The sequence below is a fragment of the Gadus morhua genome, chromosome 16 (assembly GCF_902167405.1).
Source record: "Gadus morhua chromosome 16, gadMor3.0, whole genome shotgun sequence".
NCBI classification, from domain to species: domain Eukaryota; kingdom Metazoa; phylum Chordata; class Actinopteri; order Gadiformes; family Gadidae; genus Gadus; species Gadus morhua.
The window spans coordinates 32,244,777-32,257,922 of NC_044063.1; the positions used below are offsets into that span (position 1 = coordinate 32,244,777).

At 41.9% G+C, this 13,146-nt stretch overlaps 1 protein-coding gene across 3 annotated transcripts in view; it reads left to right on the forward strand.

The window, feature by feature from the left end:
- The window catches only part of itgav (integrin, alpha V), a 60,861-nt gene that overhangs the window by 29,859 nt on the left and 17,856 nt on the right, over positions 1 to 13,146 (forward strand). For all 3 annotated transcript variants that reach the window (XM_030380658.1, XM_030380659.1, XM_030380660.1), the window contains 5 exons: positions 7,969 to 8,021; positions 8,546 to 8,621; positions 11,793 to 11,922; positions 12,275 to 12,372; positions 12,938 to 13,031. In XM_030380658.1, the coding sequence (XP_030236518.1) occupies positions 7,969 to 8,021; positions 8,546 to 8,621; positions 11,793 to 11,922; positions 12,275 to 12,372; positions 12,938 to 13,031 (451 nt within the window). The remainder of the gene's footprint in view (positions 1 to 7,968; positions 8,022 to 8,545; positions 8,622 to 11,792; positions 11,923 to 12,274; positions 12,373 to 12,937; positions 13,032 to 13,146) is intronic.

The following is a 13,146-nucleotide window of genomic DNA, read 5'->3' on the forward strand; positions in this document are numbered from 1 at the left end:
TAATGTATAGAACGTCGCCGGTCATTATCGAAAAGAATACCCTTCAGGGCGAAGCAAGACACCTTTGCTTCACATCGCGGTCCGGTTCGCCCTGTCTGGGCTTATTTACCCGATAATGACTGGCGTTCTGTACTATAACATTATCCATTGCATATCATATAAGTCCAGAACAACACAACGGTTGTGTGTGAGAGATATACGAACGTAAGCTTACCACTTTTGTAAATGCCATGATAGGCCTTTATACATATTTATAGGGGCTGCATCCAAATACTATTTTGTTTGTACCTGGGTATCAGGGGTTGACACTAACGGTTGCCCGCTTGCCTGGGGCAACAAAAATAATATTTGGGCAAATTGAGATTATTTCTGGTTGCCCGAAAAGGCAAGTGCATTTTTTAGGGTTTGTTCATATATATTTAAGAGTTTCTAAAAACTGCAAAGCAACCATTCTCTTCCGTAAAATCACACAAAATAGATAGGCCTATATTTGCAATTGATCAGCGCGCTGTCTTCTCTTCTATCGGACAGCGAGTTAACAGACACACAGCGCTACAGCGCGAACATAGCCCCGCCTCCTGTCACTCACTCGCAGTGCGGTCTCTGGCAGTGATTCGGCAATAGTCTCAATGCTCTGTGTGACGGTGTTAGTTAAAGGTTAGCCAATACAGCTAGCATCTCAAGTGCAGCGCCGCCACGACCGTTTTAGATAGAGAAGGTAGACGGAGTAGTGATGGAGGAGTGCAGTTTGGAAGTACTTTAGATTAAAGCAAATTACCAAGGAAAGTCAAATTAATCATTTAAAATCATATGCAAATGCGGTTTGGGGTTTCATAACTGTGCACATGCACAGCAATAGCGATCTTTTTCACGAAATTGGACCTGCACAAACTATATATTATATGAAAGCTGAGCCTCCGCCAATTCCGACAATCTAAGCCATATCATTCTGGGACTAAAACTCGCAAATAACAATTTTAGAAGAAACTTCCCCTTTTCTTTTAAAAACCAAAAATGAAATTTTAGTCCACAAAGTTGAATCTGATCTCATTAAACCACCATAAAAAGATTATCCAGTGGCCAAATTTTGCAACTAAACATGGTGTTTACATTAAATTACTTAGAGAAGGTTTCTTAGGAAAAAGGTAAATTGCCTTCAATCAGAACACATGTTCTTCAGCGCAATCTAGTGGCCATATGTGTATTTGCGAATGTTTGGCTTGGTGTCATTCGATTAAATTTGCCCTGAACTTTAAATAGAGTTTTCAAGTGTCAAAATGGTAAGATATCTACCTGTTTGTGTCTCATAGTACCACAGTGATACCAAGTAGCTTTGCTACTACCTTGGACATTCAGTTATTTACATTTGCATAAAATCCAGATGAAAGCATGCAGGTCTACATATAACTGGGCGATAGCTTTAATAGGTTGCAACGGTGGACTGAAATCACTTCATGACACGTTGTGACCATTTGGTAGCCTAAATAAGTAAACAAAGAAGAAGTTTGTTATCTTTTAAACACGTATTATGGGGAAGCTAACATTCAGCTTCAGTCTGAGCTAGGATGAGTTTTCTGAGTTCCCCAAAATTAGCCCAGGTGCCTCGCAAAAAGGGGCCGGTTCACGATTCTGATTTTAATTATGGCAAGTGAACATTACATTCGGGCAAGTCGAACATGATCTGTACTTGCCCGATGGGCAAGTGCTTTTGAAACCTTAGTGTCAACCCCTGGGTATGCAATGTGTGTTGCCTTCATCGAGATGTTCAGAAGGTGTATATGGCACCTTCTACTGGTCTGTGAAAAGTATTGGGCTTGGTACCTCCTAATCCTTTTCCACTCCCTATGGGGGGATTTTGTATCGACTGTAGTTCGCATCGGTGGTTTGGTTTCACATTGAGCAACCCTAATTTCTTTCTTTATTTCTATTTCTTTTCTCGTTATACTGCTCTGGATTTGTCTGTGACAATAAACACTTTGAATTTGATTTTTTTTTTAATTTGAATACAGTACATTCTGATTGCATGGTAGGAATAGATCTATTCCGATTAGAAATCGAATCGGATCAGAAGTGTCCATGTTAACGCGGCTAGTGTTGTGTGTACCACAATACTGCGCGGTACTATTTCATGCAAAACCTTAACACTGTGATAACAATATTAACAAGGTAATTATAACTTAACTTCAACACTGGACACAAAAAACTCTCTCTCTCTGACACTCTCTGTCTATGTCTACTTTGTGACATATTGATTAAAAACTAGGGACCAAGTCCCGTTGGGACATCTTGATTAATCCCACTCCTATGGTCTCTCTTGAAGTCGTGCTGGTATTAAAAAATATGGTGAAGGTATTAAAAATGGTATTAAAAGGTAGTAAATTCAACTCAAGAATTTCTGTACAAACCCTGATTTAAGATCACGCATCCTGACGTTCAAATCCACTTCAACTAGCCTCATATTGCAATATATATTATATCATGACTCGTGATCGAGTAGGCCTAATATTCTTGCACTGCATTTCCTCTACGTGCCGCAAACTGACAAAATCCACTGGTACGCCAGACATGAAGTTTGCGTGGAGGACCGCACTTTGTCACGTTAAGCCTGTCTCTGTACATCCGAACGTTTGCGTGAGAAGTGGTGTACGCTACTTTTTTGTGTGTACGCAAGCCCCTGATCTGTAAGTCTGGCTGTGTACAGAGCATCCACCTGTAGAGGGCGATATGTGCTGATCTGTAAGTCTGGATGTGTAAATAGCATCCACCTATAGAGGGCAATATGTGCCACTGTAGACGGCCCGTTTTAGAAGTACACAATAAAACAAGCCTTATGTTGGATAGATTATTAATGGTCCCAGAATAAATATTATATCTAGCATATCTAAAGGATTGCAATTGTAATTTGTAAACATTTTTTCAGCACACGGGTTGTGATGAGGGGTACCAATTTGGAAATTAGGTCTTAAACAACTATACTGTATTCTTTTTTTAACTTTTTTTAACTACTGTGTATCCATTTTATTATTATCGAGTATGTTGAATTACTGTGGAGAATATGGTCTCAGTTAATGGAAAAATCCACTAGTGAAGGTAGTGGTTCACCCCAACTTGGTCTACCGAGTTGGGAGACATTTCAGTGATGAGAAAATGCTGGATTTGTTCATCTACTGTGTTCGTCATTCAAACAATAAGTAACGCTGCAATGGTAACAGACATTGCACCTTTACTTATTTTTTAGTTAGTTACACAGTAGTTTAAATACAGTATAGTTGTTTGACCCTCTATTTACAAATTATTCCCCCACATCCAGCTTGTGTGCTTAATTTTTTTTTACAAATGACAATTGCAATCCTTTAGATATGCTAGATATATTATTTATTCTGGGACCATAAATAATCTCTCCGATATAACCATTGTTTTATTGTTTCAATGATTAGTATGGATGATAACAAAGGGGTGTCAGTGTCTTAGGGCCCTATCTTGCACCCAGCGCAATTTACTTTCTACACCATACACCTTTCTATGAAACATGTATCGTTGCTAGTTTGCACCCGACGTAAAGCTGATTTTCCCCCGCAGCAAACTTGCGCCATAACACTTGCGCCTGGAGAGGCGTGTCGGCAAAAAGTAGAGGCGTGTTCCGGCGCAAATCATACATGTTGCTATTTCACTTATCCCAAAAGCAATTGCGCCAAGGACCGGCAGATACCTGGTCTAAATGCCGTAGCGGATAGCGCAGTTGGTGTCGCTATTTTGACGTGCCATGGCAGGTCGGAACTACAACATAAGCTTAAACACACGTAGGCTATACACAGCACAAACATGCAAACGATTAGCCTAATTGAAATATTATGATGTCAAAGATTGTTCATGTGTGTGAAACTGCATAGAAATAGCATGTGGATTGTGGAAACATTTATTTTCCATAGGGGCTGCATGAATGAACACTGTAGTATGCTCTGCCATGCGATAAAATAATAATAACAAAAATAAAGTAGAGCAAAGTAGGCTATATCCCAGCCTTCCACAACCAAATCTCATTTTAGGGTAAGTTGTAATGTTGGTTCAATTATTTGGGAAAGAACAGCTGATACAGAGGTAAGAAGTTGTAGTTTTAAAAGAATGCATCTGCAAACACCGTACATCAAACACATATTTTCTTGACATAGACATCGTGTACAAGCCCATAACTTTTAGGCTTGATGAGATCATGAGAAAACATAGTTTTACCGCGGGTGAGGCCATCTGTTTAAACACACGCAAACTAAACACGTAACGCATACTACAGTCCATAGCAATGTATATTAACGGGGGGACAAATGCATATTATGAACACAAGTCGAACGATAATTATACAATACTGGTAAGAAACAATGTTTGGCGCGTATCATTAAATAGACCCAACAGTTGCGGCCACAGGACTGCATATCATATATGTGTTAAGTAGTGCTGTTAGTTTAACGCGCTATTAACGGCATTAACGCAAACCAATTTTAACAGCGTTAATTTTTTTATTGTGCGATTAATGCTCTTTTGGCTTGGCAAACATTGTAGTTTTTTCACCTGCTGTCTAGCAACAACTGGTCGCGTTAGAAAAACTACAACACCATTACGGATCTAGCAACACCGGAAACAAAACAACAAGCACGCCGCACGAACTTGTTGGGGCAAGCAGGGATACGAAGCGGGTGAAAAAACCCTTAAAAGTGTGTGTGTGTTTGTGTGTCACTCTCTTCAAGCCTGCACAAGAGTTCAATGTTGTCATTAGCTGTTACGTCTTTCTGACCAATCGCAGTTCAAGGACCACCTGGGCTGTACCACTTCAGGAGGAGCCGCTCAGTTACTCCCCTCTAGACAAAATCGACTTGGTTGCGACGCTGACAGTTTGTTAATGATAAGGCTGTGTTGAGTGAGTGAGAGATTGCGGGCGCACAGCTCAGGTTAGCGGACAGCGCTGCAAGGAACTTTTATAAACGCAATATTGTTGTCCAGCAGTAATCAGCCCGACAGCCCAGAAACGTTAACGGCCCACCAGGAATTCTCCTGACTCTCCCAATTACCACTCCGCCACCGTGTGTGCGTGTGTACGTGTGTGTGGGCGTTATTCGATAGCCTGATAATGTGTATAAGCCTACGTACGGTAGGAATATTCATAGTGGTTTAAATAATAAATGTTAGTATTTCCCATCTTTTTTAAGTTTTACTGTAGGTCTACCACTTTCATGCACCTAGCCGATGTCAAGTGGACCGGGTTGAATTCACTGAGGGTCTCTCTTCTTACATCCATCTTAACAAAATATTTTATTACTGTCCTTCTCAACACTCTCTGATCTCGCTAAAAGCCTAGCAGCACGAAATCAAGGGATATTTACAATAGAAAAAAATGTTATTAATCGCGAGTTAACTATGACATTAATGCGATTAACCGAAATTTACATGAAGTCTCAAGTTGTAGAAGAAAACGCTATTCCATGTGTGAATTGGGCTTATTATTTGGCCATAAACTTCCAAAGAAGCTAATGGAAGATTAACGAGGCTATTGGAAGGCTAACGAGGCTAATGTAAGGCTAACGAGGCAAATGGAAGATTAACAAGGCTATTGTAAGGCTATTGGAAGAATACCGAGGGTAATGTAAACCTAACGAGGCTATTGGAAGGCTAACAAAGCTAATGTAAGTTTAATGAGGCTATTGGAAGGCTAACGAGGCTAATTGAAGGCTACCGAGGCCAATGGAAGGCTAACGAGGCTATCGGAAGGCATACGAGGCTATTGGAGGGCTACGGAAGCTAATGGAATGCTAACGAGGCTATTCAGTAGCATGTTGAGAAGAAGCCTTTCTGCCCCCCCCTTCCTTTTCCTTCACTCCTTTCTGCCCCCCCCTCCTGTTCATTCACTAATTTCTGCCCCCCCCTTCTTGTTAATTCATCCTTTCAGCCCCCCCCCCCTGTTCATTCACTTATTTCAATTTTCATAATATAAGTCTATACTAGTTATTTATTCAAAACATTTTAAGCTGTTACTACTGAATTAAGTTAATATATTAACTAATAACACGTTAATTTGTTATTTTCTAGTCATTCTTCTAAAAGAACAGAGTACCGTTAAAGTACTGATAAGCTGTATGGTTAAGAGTAGCCGTTCAGATAGGACCCGTCTCGAGTTCTGACTAAGAAGAATGACCAGACCACTTAATGTCCGCTTGAGCCCTGTTCAGACCCATTACATGAAAATAACCCTGATATACATATCTATATAAATGAATGTATATATATATTAGTGCTATCAAGCACTTAAAATAACTAGAACTGCAAGCAGTTATGCAGGGGTCCAAGAAGTGTGCCTTTCGCCGGCACAACGCGACAAGAAATGTGCATTTCGCCGGCACAACGCGAAGCAAGTATTCAAAACGTTACCGTGAACAACATGTGGATATAAAGGTTTTGACTGTGGGAGCTTCGGTGTGGGAGTTATAGCCTAAAACACGTTTTCAGAACATTCCATTGGCCAAATAGGAGATAGACAATGTCGTCGTTTTTTGGCGCCGCCCTGTTGGCGAAATTTTCCCAAGACAATTTTCCTTTGCCAAAAACTCCCGCCCACATTAATAATTCTTGGCCATATTTTCTATATAGATTCGGGTTTGCCCCTTGATGGTTTCCCTTGAGTTTGAAGAACATTCCTTTGGCCAATTAGAAGATATACAATTTCCTCGTTTATTGCGCCCCCTAATGACGAAATATTCCGAATTCTTTACTGAACGCCATTAAGGGTAGCACCGACATGTGTCTAAAATTTGGACTTGATCCGAGGTCTAATTTTGGTATTTTCTGAATTTTTGCGTATCGTCGTAAAACGTAGCTAATAAACAAATATTCAAAACGCTACCGTTTCGTAGTCGAAGGTCGGATCAAAAAGTGTTTGAGATTTTCTTTTCGTGTTCGTCTGACGATGTCGTGTGCAAAGTTTGGTGTCGATTGGTCAAGAAATGTGGGAGGAGTAGGGAAAAAACAGTTTTGCGGTTTTCGCGATTTTGCGAAAAAAAATTATAGACGCAAATGGGCGTGGCCTATGTCAAAAGATGCAGCAGACTCCAGTGAATATGTGGGTACAAGTTTTTGACTGTGGAAGGTTCGGTGTGGGAGTTATAGCCCCAAACGCGTATTCCTTGGTATAGCGCCACCTAGTGGCCGGCATGTCTGGATTTTGTCGTCTGCCGTCACCTCACCGACCTGGATCTAGTCATGCAATTGGCGTGTCGGCACCATTTACGGTTTGGGCTGTGGTACCACTTCTAGCTGGGAATAATAATAATAGGAAGAAAAATCCTTACAAAAACAATAGGGATCCAACCTGTTGGCTTGGACCCCTAATTAATCGCGATTAATCACATTAATGCCATAGTTAACTCACGATTAATCGCGAGCAATCGCGATTAATCACAAATGTTTTTTCTATGCTAAATATCCCTTGATTTCTTTGTCCCATTAATTGTTCTCATTTTAATGCTCTTATCAACATGGAGAAGTGCATCGGCTTGCCTTGTGCAAATGTTTTTTTATTGATAACAACATTGGCATATACTGATTAAAGCAGGAAGATACAAAAAAAAGCCTATAGTGCAATTAAACGATGAACATACAAACATACTGCCTTGAACATAGCAGTCAGGCTACTGCTTCTTTGTTTTGAGCCAAAGAAAAAATATATATATTAAATATGAATTTGCGTTAATCGCGCGATAAAAAAAATTAATAACGCGTTTAACTGACGGCCCTAATATATATATACACGCATACATACATACATACATATATACACATCCATATATACGTCTTGATCCCTGACTAAATGCTAATGTCAAAGTTTTGTAAAGATATATTCATGGTATTTTATCACTGCATGTTTTAAATTGGCAAGGATGAAATAAAGTATAAGTCTCTCTCTCTCTCTCTCTCTCTCTCTCTCAGATGGCGGCCTACTTTGGCCACTCTGTAGTTGCTTCTGATGTCAACAACGATGGGTAAGTCTGTCTGTCTCTAGTGAAGTCAATGTGGTAATGGTTTTGTGTTGGTGGAGGTTAATTAGGTGATGGTGTTGTGTCTGGGTGAGGTTAATGTGGTGATGGTGTTGTGTCGGTGTGAGGTTAATGTGGTGATGGTTCTGTGTCTGTGTGTAGTTAATGTGGTGATGGTGTTGTGTGTTGATGATGTTGTGTTGGTAGGGGTTAATGTGGTGATGGTGTTGTGTCGGTGTGAGGTTAATGTGGTGATGGTTCTGTGTCTGTGTGTAGTTAATGTGGTGATGGTGTTGTGTGTTGATGATGTTGTGTTGGTAGGGGTTAATGTGGTGTTGGTTTTGTGTGTTTTGCCAGTCGGAGGTTAATGTGGTGATGGTATTGTTTGGTGATGGTGTTGTGTCTGTGTGAGGTTAATTTGGTGATGGTTGGTTCCGTGTGTAGTTAATATGGTGATGGTGTTGTGTGGTGATGGTGTTGTGTGATGATGGAGATCTGTACCAGGGAGCGTAATGTGTTACGTCTTTCAGGACTGTGGATCTGTTGGTGGGAGCTCCTCTCTTCATGGGCCGAGGCTCGGATGGCAAACTGAGGGAGGTGGGGCAGGTAAGACACACACACACACACACACACACACACACACACACACACACACACACACACACACACACACACACACACACACACACACACACACAGCTGCTGTAACTGAGTCCTCCCCCCCCCCCCCCCCATCGCAAAATCAGCCAATTCCCCAGGCAACATGGTCTCACAGGAATCCGTGAAATGACTACGGTCGGACACTTAACTCGAAATCCGTGGCCACATCACGGAAACACGCCGATATCCGTGTGTGAGCCACGGAATAACAGTGTCATTTACTTGCATTGGAGCAAATTCCGTTGCCACATCACGGACAATTGAAGTGATTCCGTCAGACCACCGCGGATTTTGAGTTAAGCCCCCGCTGTGGTCAAATGTGGCACACACACAGATTGAAACGGGAATCTGAGTGTGTGCCACGGAATATCATTGTCATTTACTTGCATTGGAGCAACTTCCGTGGACACAACAAGGACAATTTAAGTGTTTCAGTGAGACCACCCCGGGTTTTGAGTTAAGCCCCCGTGGTCGACTCGCTCGTTGAAACGGAGATCCGTGTGTGAGCCACGGAACATCAGCGTCATTAACTTGCATTGGAGCGAATTCCGTGGCCACATCACGGAAATCGGCGTGTTTCCGCGATGCGTCCACGGATTTCGAGTTAAGCGCCGACCGTAGTCATTTCACGGATTCCTGTGAGACCAGGTTGCCCCAGGCCTATTCTAGCCGTTGTTTTTGAGGGGGTCCTTGGTTTTTCTCCCCCATCACAATCACTCATTCTGTGGCTTTTCAAAGGACGATGTGGTCCAATTGAACCCCCCCCCCCCCCCCCCCACACACACACCCCCACACACACACACCCCTCTGCTTCCTTCTCCTCTCCCCGCTCTCTTTCGGGTAACCCAGGGCTGCAACAGTTTTTAATTGGAATAGATCGTCTTTTGTCTTCTCAATGTGTGAAGTCCAGCAGAAGTAATGCACGATCCCACACAAACACACACACACGCACGCACACACGCGCGTGTGCGTTTCACACACACACACACATGTGCGTTTCACACACACACATTTTCTCAAGCATTTCTGAAGTTCAAGCGCAAATGAGCTTTATGCTGCGCACCAATAAAACTGCTTAGGATTAGTAAGGGACGCCTCTATGGAGCCAGTTTCCTGCCATAATTCAAACCTGAAAAAAAAAGTTTCAAAGGCTTGTAAGTCTGGGTTTGAAAACTCAACACCTTGTAAAAAAGGTTTTGCAGTACTGAAAAAAGAGATTATGACCTGAATAAAATTCAAACAAAAATTCAAACATCTGTAAACATGATTTTGTGTTCTATTTTATCTTCTTCATCATTTTCACAAACATGTTTTCAAAGTTCAAACAATATCACCAGCGCATTTGCAGAGTTTCAAATCTGGCACTGTTCTAACAGTGTATTACATTGTTTTCCGGTTTTGAAACCTTGTAAATGGGATTCTGCAAACAGGTGTTCATACATTGAGAAATAAGTGTTGAAAGGTTGAATATTTATTTTTAAAAACTTGTAAAGGTGTACGTTTACGCCATTGCAATGTATTTTTTCAGAACTGACTTTTCGGCACTGACTTTTCAGAGATTTGACCACACAGGCGCAAGCTTTGAGTCACGTGAATATTGGCAGTGTTCTGTCGCGCATTCGTTTTGAAACTCCTGACAGTCAAAGTCTGAAGAAAAAAAAAACGTTCCTTGGGGCGGGACCATTTAGCTCTAAACCTATTGGTTGCTCTCGGCTGACGTAGGCCTACATTCCAATCACATGTGCCGTTCACCGGGCTGTGCGTGATTGACAGTGCTCTGCCGATGACAAGAATGTGATTGGAATGTACGTCGGTACATTCCAAGCGGTCAGACAACTATCATGCCGTCGCAGTCCACCGCCCAGACTCCCCCATCCGCCAACACCCGCATGGGGATAAGGGAGGGACGACGAAGGATGTACATGTGCCGTTCACCGGGCTGTGCGTGATTGACAGTGCTCTGCCGATGACAAGAATGTGATTGGAATGTACGTCAGCCGAGAGCAACCAATAGGTTTAGAGCTAAATGGTCCCGCCCCCAGGAACATTATTTTTTTCTTCAGACTTTCAAAAACAAATGCGCGACAGAACACTGCCAATATTCACGTGACTCAAAGCTTGCGCCTGTGTGGTCAAATCTCTGAAAAGTCAGTGCTGAAAAGTCAGTTCTGAAAAAATACATTGCAATGGCGTAAACGTACACCTTTACAAGTTTTTAAAAATAAATATTCAACCTTTCAAAACTTATTACTCAATGTATGAACACCTGTTTGCAGAATCCCATTTACAAGGTTTCAAAACCGGGAAACAATGAAATACACTGTTAGAACAGTGCCAGATTTGAAACTCTGCAAATGCGCTGGTGAAATTGTTTGAACTTTGAAAACATGTTTGTGAAAATGATGAAGAAGATAAAATAGAACACAAAATCATGTTTACAGATGTTTGAATTTTTGTTTGAATTTTTTTCAGGTTATAATCTCTTTTTTCAGTGTTGCAAAATCTTTTTTACAAGCTGTTGAGTTTTCAAACCCAGACTTACAAGCCTTTGAAACTTTTTTTTTCAGGTTTGAATTATGGCAGGAAACTGGCTCCATACGCCTCCGCCATCGTTGCCAGTTTGGGCCAGATTTCCCACCCAATCAGGCAACACTTGCGACCCGCATGACGTCAGAGGGGTTGTTGTCATTTTGAAATAATCGTAATTATAATGTGTAATTTAAAAATATATATTACTTATAGCAAATTCTAATATTATAGTCAATAATACAGTTTTAACATTTGACAAAATTCAACAAATTCACTCAACTTTGTTTCCTTTTGAAATAGAAGTGGAGCATTATCACAAAAAGGCTCTTCAAGATGCAGATAAAAACTGCAAAACAATGAGCTATTTCTCTAGAAGTGCAACACTGTTTATTAAAAAGGCGTTAATGCTTTTAGAAATGGATTTGTCTATTTAAGTGAAATCAAAGTCATGTTTTTTAACTTATGGCCTTGATGCCCTGGCATGTGGCCTTTGTGGCCTCAAAAGAATTGCCTTGCCCCTAATATCAAGAAATTCCAGGCCTGTGTCTGTGTACCGTGGGGTTGAGGGTCAGAGGTCATGTGTTCCAGGTGTCTGTGTACCTGGGGAGAGGTGGTTTCTCCTTCCGTCCCGCCCAGACGCTGACTGGCTCCGAGATCTATGCCCGCTACGGCTCAGCCATCGCGGCCCTCGGAGACCTGGACATGGACGGATACAACGGTAAACACATTACACACATCTGGACACACACTACCCACACACATCTGGATATACACACACTGAATACACACATCTGGATATACACACACTACACACACACCGGGAATTACACACAACTGTATATACACACATATGTATAGACACATCTGGATACCCACACATCTGTATACACACACTGTTAATGCACACATCTGGATGTGCACACATCCGGATATATACACGTGTGTATATATACACATGTGTGTATATGTACAGATCTGTGAATATTTACAGATGTGTTTTCATCAACAAACACAATGCATTGAGAATCCCTGGTCTAAAGTGAGATGTTGATGACCCTCTCTGTCTCCAGATGTGGCGGTGTCATCCCCTTACGGGGGTCCCAAGCAGCATGGGCTGGTCTACATCCATAACGGAGGCCCCGGGGGTCCCTCCCCCTCTGCCTCACAGGTACAGCCCACCCTGTAGGGGTTTCGGTCTGGATTAGGAGGATGTGTGTTCAGTGATTACTTGGGTTACCTTCAACACAGCCTGCATGAAGGTAGACTAGACACGTCTTTAGCATATGGAAACTATGGCCAAAAAAATAACTTCACACGGTGTGTCTTTTTACAATTTATTTGTTACCAGCATTATTTCGTAGTGTTGATCAGCAGAGAAATAGTCCGCCAAAGACGTTGACGTTGACGTTGCTTAGCAACTGAGGACGCTGGGGTTGATAAGTTAACGGACTACTTGCGGAGTGATACGACAGAAAATAAAAAACACTTCCCTTGACAGCGGTCATTATATACTTGGCAACGGTGAATTATCAAAAAAGTATTCACCACCGGAAGTTGTGAGGGCCCATGCAAGTGAACGGAGCGTTCAACAGCATTGGGAAGAACCGTGTAATAAATAACGATAGTCACATTCATAATTCGATTTTCTATGTGACTCCAACTCTTCGACTATTCGACGATCGTTGCCCATCCCTAGTATAAATGTAGAACAGTAATCTAACCCTTTCCTCCAGGTCCTGCAGGGTGTTTGGGCGTCCAGCTACATGCCTGCTAGCTTTGGCTACGCGATAACTGGCAACACTGATATAGACCGAAACGGATACCCAGGTACACACACACACACACACACACACACACACACACACACACACACACACACACACACACACACACACACACACACACACACACACACACACACACACACACACACACACTATTC